Below are 8,509 nucleotides of genomic sequence, written 5' to 3' on the forward strand. Positions count from 1 at the left end.
AATATCTATTATATATCTATTATCTATCACAAGACTATTTATATTATCGTAACATGTAGCTCAGGACATTGTAAACTTGAGTACTAATTTTTATATTAATGAGTTTAGTCCAAACATTTAAGACCTGTTTATCTAGAACAACCAATAAAAATGCATCAGGCTAATTAACTTACATACAAGAAATAATTTTTATGATACTACTAATACATCTGTAAAACACAGAACTGAGATTATCTTACTTTACAAGCTTGACAAGGTAAGGAATTTACTCCCACCTAGATCAGATCTGAAAAGCATAAGTCATTCAGTTAAGTAGCTAATTGGTTATAATTAGCAATTTTATAAAGCACTTACTTTATGTGCTCCGCTTGCTATAACCCATTCTCTTTGATCTTTAACAGCAGCAAGCTTTTGGAAAATGTCTATGGAACAAAGGAGGTCACATAAATTGAAGCTTTACCACTTAATACTTTTCATTTTACTAATCAGATAATACAGCAAAACACTGGGTAAGTTCTTTGAATCATGACTACCTCATTTTATTCTGTTATTTCACTGCGTAAAGAGGTATTAATTGCTTAAAGGAATATTACTTAAGTACAAAAACACGATGTGCTTTTCCACAGTAATTTCATTTTTCACTTGTGTAATAATGCCTACCGTCAATCTATTAATATCTTACCTAACGACCACCTCAAGTATTTTAAACATTTTAAGCCTCACACAAAAAGTGGAAAGTGCCTTTGTAATTTATGTTATCAGCTAGAACACTTACATGTCATGTTGACCAACTTGTCTACATTATGTCGCTCTTCTCTGTAATCAAGATAGCCATTTGCTACTGTTTCCATACACTACAAGCAGCGGGGAGGAAAAATAAAGGATATCATTAAAAAGAAAGTTTTAAGAATTCCTAAACCTAGGGTGTAATGCACAGAAATAGCCTGCAGGGGGTGCATCTGTTTCATGAAAATGCCTCGTCCGCACCAGCCCGCACACTTTTGCTGTCACAGTTGTCAGGGAACAGAGGAGATCTTGGAAGTATAAGAATTCAAAAAGCTCCTGTAAAATTCCAGAAGAGGAAAATCCACCCAAGACTATTAAATACAACGACCCTATTTCTAGGGCCAAAGCTCCCTCCTTTGCAAGCTGCTAGAGTTTGAGAAGAGTTTTCTGGGGAATTACCACTTCACGTTTCTGCTCTTCAAACTTTTCCCTCAGCATCTACGACCGGCCACTGTTTGGAACAGCCAGGCGGATCTTCAGTCAGCACAGCTGACAGGCGCAGAGTCTACAAAACCCACACAACTGCAAGGGAGGATTTTCTTTGGCCTTTTTTTTTTTTTTCCCTTTTTTGGACAAGGCCAACTGGTGGAAAATGGTGGTCAATCTTTTTTAATAACGCTAATAACTTCCTAGTCATACATATTTTTCCAGGAAACGAGAATTATCACAAGGGTGTAATGTCTGTTAGTACACAAAATCATTATATGATTCTCGACATCACTTATATATCGGTCTTACGTATGGTGGCATTTTGAAGTTTCCAGAACGCTGTATAGGGAAACCACAGCAGTTTCAAGCAGATGGTACAGAGAGGCTACAACTACAGTAGTAGCACATAATTTAGAAAGACAACTCACATGAGGAGGACACTACTATGCAAAGTAATATTGGTAATAACAATTTTATTAGCGTTTTCTACTAAAATACCCCAAAATACTTTAAAATGAGAACAAGTTTTTACCTGAAGCTGCCTAAAAAATAAAAAATATGTTTTTAATGCTGTATAAAATAGGCTAATGGATGACTTTAGTCATGTGATTTGGCAAGAAGATTTGGATGCACAATTCACCTTGAAATTACTGCCACCCTCCAAATTTCTGAGGGATTTTTGAAGTCTCATCTGTAACTTTTTCAAACTGCACCTCAGAGTGCTGGAAACCCATTTAACACTTAATTTTGTCTTGCTGCAAAGGACACAAAAGATTAAGTTCCCCAGAAGTTCAGAAATCATAACAATTGCTTCTCGTGACTTTTTAAATTCTTTATGGCAGCAACACTCGATTATCAATTATACCATTTGGATTCTGGCCACCGAGGACTCCACTTGCAGATGTTGCCAATGTCTCGGCAGGCCATAGCACTTTGCACTGTGCAAGCTCCTCAAAAAGTACGGGTAAGCATTAATGACATGTGACACTGGAAAACGCCGAGCAGTTCCTGCAATTTTGAACTCCTGCAACTTTAGGGACATTTCAAACTGGTGATTGTCTGACCAAAGGGCTCAGAGCACACTATTGGTGCTTTGAAATACAGGTGGCTCCATAAGTATTAACGAATGATGACTGCATTCTAGAAAGATACATTTGTTATAAAAATTCTGATTTTTTTTTTTTCTAGAAAGAAAACTCCCAACAATTTCAAAAATACTCAAGATATGTCATATCTCCCTGCTAAATTGGCACTGATGAACCAGTATTAAAACCCCAGGAGTAAAGCAGCATTAACACAAAGCAGTAACAATACAGCAGTCAGTTATCAATGATGTTTTGCAATGCAAAAGGACTGTAGTCCCCACATTTAAACCTCTTCAACATTCTATCAGTATGCTTTTACCTTTGAGAAGTCATTTGCTACAGTTCAAGGTGAATTTACTCATCTTCCTTCAAAAGTCTACAGTTTCTTTTGACTGAATCAATTGTGCTGACTTTTCTAATCCTTCTCCCACTTCAGGAGGCATTTGTTAAGCCTCCTAACTAAAAGTTCTGGGTTAATGCTGCTAGATAATAAGGCCAGTTGCTTTGTACACTAGTGAAAAAAGCTACACCAAGTGCTTATGTGGAAACAGAGGAGTAGATTTGCTTCTTTCCATAAACCAAAAATGAATGTACAGTGCTTCTAACAGTGTATTTCATTCTAATCATCATAAACTGACATGCAACATAATGGACAAAGGGAATTCTACCTGAGCTAGATTTTCAATCCCACCCAAGCTGTGGAGCATTTCCTAAAAGAAAATTAAAAAAAAAAAAATTTACAAAATGAGTCAAAATACAGAAAACACTAGAATGAGAGAACACTAGAATATAATGCTCTGTTTGTTATGAATGTTGAGAAACCTTAACTCCAGTGGTCACAGTCAATCAGTCAATAGATTCTGGACATGCTTAGCATCTTCAGAATTACTTATAATAAGTAGATAAATAAAAACACAGAAGTGAAATTTTAAAAGTTCTAAAACTGGAAAAACAGTATAAGCTTTGGAACACACAGAAAAGAAATACACAAAACCAAGTATCTTAACAGACGTCTGAGGCTTAGTCCTATGAATAACAACTATAACAGCCAGAATAAAATGAAAAGGTAGTTTGTCGTCCAGAGCATTGGGTTGCTAGGAGGAATAGGCAGCTTTCAGTTTTCTTCACTTACTACATTATAGGAATTTTGACATACTGACCTGATAGCACGGATCCCTTATTAATAATCTCAGGCAGATTAATACTCTAAGAAAATGGATGGACGGAGCTTGATTAACCCACTCCCTGTAAAAGAAATATTCAAAACGTAAACCAAATACAATCAATATTTAAAAAGCGTTAAAACACTTAAATAAAACACTTTGATTTGGGAATCAATCGACTAGATTAGTGACCTACAACACTACAACAGCTGCGCAACATACTATACTACAGAACTTTCAATACTATTTATACTCAAACACAGTAACAGCTTTAAATAAATTTATTTCATTTATGAACACTGCCAGCCATCACTTATTATCACTGAACCGATGCAGGAAAGTACATGCTTATCTCTAAGCACAAACGGATCATGCTTTGATATACACTTACTTTAAGTGTTTGGATCAAGGCCCAAAAGGGCAAAATCACTGAGAAACCACATAGCAAACTTCAGTGCACGAAATACACTTATGTAAAAATATGGGTGCTATAGAAGTAAAACCAGCTAGATTTGAAATAATTTTTTGAATTATCATAATCCATCCTAGGTTTTAAAAACTCTAATACTATTAGTCCCTGGAATAATTTCTATTTAGTTTAAATGTTCTTGATATAGGATTATACTTCCAAATAGAACTTCATCTTTTATATTTCTCCATATAACTCCCCAGCACAAGACTTGGCAGAAAAAAACCTCAGATTTGCACAAAGCATCCAGGGGCAGTAATCCTGTACAAAATACCAGTAATGGAACCACTATTTCCATTGTTTGTTGAATGTATATATCCCCATTTTCCTATTTAAAATAAACCTAAAACTGGACATCTCTGCAGTGGTTTGTTGTTGTTTTAACTGAGAGGACATAATCTGTAGTATCTGGGCAAGTCTCCAAGGAACAGAGGTCTATGGAATGTGGCAGTTCTATTCCCTTTTTATCATTTGCAGTTGGGAACAATGCCAATAGCTAAAAATATTTTGATAAAAATAAATGTTTTACAAATAGATTCTAACAAAATCTCAGCCTTTCTATGCCAATATTCTGCCCAAAGTAATACTATTTTTCAGTGTGATTCCATAATTGGTCACTTCAGAACAGCACAAAACTTTCATGGAAAGAAAACAGCAGCCATATACCTGTAAGCAAAATTTGTAGCTCACATTTTCATGTGGTCTGAAGATCATTACCTCGGTGGTTCTACAAAGTTATTCTTTCAAAAAGCTTTGACTCTTGACAGAAGTTAGTTTCTTTAATGGAGAAACACATCTGTCACTTTTCCAAACAGGGACAGTAATTCTCTGAGCCAGGTTAACATTTGAGAGTCTCTTCTACTACAGTTACATTTACAATACACATTACCAGATACCCTAGCATATATGCAGCATATGGCAGCAGGATTTTTAACTACTTAAGCTAAGCTGATCACAGGTTTCTTGTCAACAGAACTACCTCCAACCAGGACTTCTGCCGACACAGTGACGCCAGCAAGTGGGTGTGATTTTTCCTCGCACTCCAACCAACAAAGTGCTGCCAGCAAAAGTAACTAACGCAAATCAAGGTGACGGTTTCTAAGGCTCTGATACAAGGCAATGGCAGCAGTTCTGAACAGAGGACATCATCACAGTCAGAGTAAAATATTTACAAAGGGCAACTAAATCACCTTTGTATCTGCATTTACCTTATGGGTTTTACACACCTACTAATATATGCTTGTTTCATTAACCTTACCTGGGTGCTTTCATTTTTAATACAAGAGGCTGGTTTTGCTATATCATCATCATCAACAAATACCAAAGAAAACAAAACCCAAAATATGAGCTGGGTATGCCACAATATATAAATAGAACTTGGGAAGATACAATATAAGTTATTCTTAGATTTTTGGCAAATGAAGCTGAGCCACTGACATCACACTGGTGGGTACTGAGATGATAAAGTTCACTTGCAAAAAAGAGGTACCAGATTTACAAATCACTTAAATGATCTGTCTTAAGCTCACTGCTATTTAGATAATCAAAGATCCCTAGTTAGTTCTGAAAAAAGGTTGAAGCAAACTATGTGATTTTTAGGTTCTTCTGCAAATTCTAGCAGTTACACCTTAATAACTTTAAATGCTCTAGAATGCTTTCTTTAAGCTTCTGTATCCCTGAAGGTTTTTTCAGAAAATGTTCTTGGGCTTTAAAAAGGAAAAATACAACACACTGCAGTGGTGTATAGTACAAGAAATCCTGAAAACCACATTTTTTTCAGTAAAATATCTTTCTCTGCCCCCACTATTTTTTTTAAGGTCTTGCACTTTTTCCTCGCTCATATGAGAGTAGCATAAGAAAGGCTTTTCCCCTTCCAATCCTGTTATACACACAAATACAAATAATTATGAACAGTAGCATAAATTCATCTCAATTTTATGAAAGCCACTGACCTTTCTATATAAAGGCAGCAGTGCACAAAACTCAGATAAAATCAGTAAAATAAAAATGAAATTAGAAAAGCAAACTATAGATTACAGATACCATATATGGATATCAAGGAAACATAGCAGCGGTTAGAATTCTGGTCATCCAAGTTTCATCATACACCCAGTCCTTCCTTCTTCCATCCCACTAACCCCAGCATTTGGTCTTCAAAGCCAATACAGAAGTGATTGTTTAAAACTGAGATTATGCAGAGATGTGAAGCTGGTAGCTTCCACACAGAGGTCTAGTGTTGAAATATATATGCCGTATATATTGCTGAAACAATATGAAATATTATCTATGCATCTCGGAAAAAAAAAGAGTGTTCCTCCTTCTTGGATATGTATGTGTTCAATATACCAACCTGCAGGTAAGTCTGTTCCTAACCAAGGCTGTAAAGATCTCTTGAAACACCTTATGTTTGGGATGTTGGCTAAAATTTCTCTCATTCTTGTAGGTCACACTAATGAAGAAAAAAAAAAGAAAAATGCTGAATTGCTAATTATCTTGCCACAGGATAATTTTAGATTGCCAAAACTTAACGTTAGGAAGAAAAATTAAGAAATGTCATATCAGCAGTTATTACGGAATAACATAATATCAGATTTCCAGACATTAACAGTATGGAAGAACAGCGTCTCACGTGTCATTTGGAACTATTACAATGGTATAATATAAGCTATCCAAATAAAGAAACTGTTACTTTATTTAAATTTACTCTATTAACTCTCAACAGTGCACTCTGCTGAGTGAGAGCATGTGTCTGAAAGTTACAAAGGCAGACATATACACAGTTAGGTTTAGAAAGCTAAAAATACGTAATTCATATCTCAGATAGTGGGTTAACACGGAAGTACAAGTAACAGACCTAAGTAAAAATATAAATGCCTTCAACAACTCAACAAGTTTTAGATACAGAAAGGTGTTCAGAGATACAACACAGTGTCATCATGTTAGCTTTTTTTTTTTACCTAAACTTTTCAAGCTCAACAGCTTCTGTTGATTCTTGCCATTGACCATGGGGTTTTTGTTCGTTGCTTTTGACATTTTGCCAAGCTCTTGTCACACTGGTTTGACCACTTTCAAAATGTATAGCTAGAAGCTAAGGAGGAGAGGGATAGTACTCATGAGGTAAATGCTGCATTTTGAGTTTTATAAGGATGTTATCAAGCAAAAGTACCTTTTCTCAAGTTCTGACTTTAACTTTGGATCTATAACTTGCCATTATAAAACACACACACCCTCCACGCAAAATAAAACTGACGTGGTAGAAAACTGACACAAAACAAGGCTGGAAACCAAGCACATGGAGATACACAGAATAAGAAGAACAGTGTCTTTTAAACTTTATAATAGTAAAAGCTCAGTAGAATCTGCAACACACACCCATTACCTATGCTCCTTACCAGTCCCACTTCCACAACTGCACAGCCTTTATAATCTTTTTAGGTTGTAGAACTCGGATGTTTCAGCTTTCTGCTCAGAAGCAATTCCACGCCTCTAGCCAGTAAAGGAGTACATAACTCCTTTCTCACACGGATGAATCTCTAAGTCATTTTGTCATATCTCTTTACAGAATAGAAAGGGAGAAAATGTTCTGGCATTCCAAGGACTCACACCCATCATCATGTATTGGTTTTCCTTGCTTCAAATGGCAAATACAAGCTTCACTAAGTACGCTGAGGTGAACGAGCTTTTACTGTGTCCTATAAGTTTCATGCATTGATATTTATGCCCTGAAGATTTTTAGCCAAAGTGTTATTCTCCAAAGACAAATTGTTTATTGTTAAAATGCTGATCTTATTTTATATTCTTTACCACTCTTTATCATGTTGTAACTAATACATCTCTAAGCCTACCTTCTCGTGACATTGTGGAAGGGCATGGAAGAAAACGAATCTGTTAGGCTACCTGATTATATGCAACAATAGCTGCATAAAACCTGCTCAAGATACAAAACAAAGCCATTTTTTTCCTGTTAAAATAAAAAAATAGAGCAGAGTAGGATGGGAAGCAGGTCAGTTTCATTCTTTCACCCTTTCTAAAAGGGACTTGTTCCACAGAGAAGCTCTAATATTGCCAAAAGAAAAAAAAAAGACATCCTCTACACAAGATTTTCCTAACATGTTTAATCATAATGGAACACAATATTCTAAGCATCTGCCACAAACCATAACCACCATTACTTACAATTATACAGTTCTACAGCACGTTTAACAACAGTTATTGAAAAATACCTGTTGGTTCCTTGACTGAACATTTAAGAGAGACTGAAGTCTTTTAAGATCAGAATAATCCCTAGGATAAAACACAATACCATAAATATACACGTTAATAGTTACATAAAAGTACCTCTGTAAGAGTAAAGGAGGTCAACAAGCAACAATGCTCCTGACAGAAAATAAAGTTTTCTAGCGTTGCCTAGTGTCCCCATTTTGCGTACAGAAGAATTTACAGCTCCTCCAGAATGCCTTAAATCAACAAAGGTGTAAATAAACTTTGTGACCAGAGTAACAGTTGTCATGTTTATACTGCATTTCAAATGAAAGCATTCTGCTTTGGCAGCTAGTGCAAATTCCACATGGGTCCTG

At 35.8% G+C, this 8,509-nt stretch overlaps 1 protein-coding gene across 1 annotated transcript in view; it reads right to left on the bottom strand.

The window, feature by feature from the left end:
• NEK10 (NIMA-related kinase 10) overlaps positions 1-8,509 on the bottom strand; it is a gene marked incomplete at its 3' end in the record, with an annotated part of 27,579 nt that overhangs the window by 18,939 nt on the left and 131 nt on the right. The window contains exons 2-8 of the mRNA XM_009701603.1: positions 8,156-8,216; positions 6,890-7,020; positions 6,283-6,381; positions 3,461-3,545; positions 2,969-3,010; positions 776-854; positions 355-422 (exon numbers count right to left, since the gene is read on the bottom strand). Of these exons, the coding sequence (XP_009699905.1) occupies positions 355-422; positions 776-854; positions 2,969-3,010; positions 3,461-3,545; positions 6,283-6,381; positions 6,890-7,020; positions 8,156-8,216 (565 nt within the window). The remainder of the gene's footprint in view (positions 1-354; positions 423-775; positions 855-2,968; positions 3,011-3,460; positions 3,546-6,282; positions 6,382-6,889; positions 7,021-8,155; positions 8,217-8,509) is intronic.

This window comes from Cariama cristata, unplaced genomic scaffold, assembly GCF_000690535.1.
Source record: "Cariama cristata isolate BGI_N322 unplaced genomic scaffold, ASM69053v1 scaffold9086, whole genome shotgun sequence".
Lineage (NCBI taxonomy): Eukaryota > Metazoa > Chordata > Aves > Cariamiformes > Cariamidae > Cariama > Cariama cristata.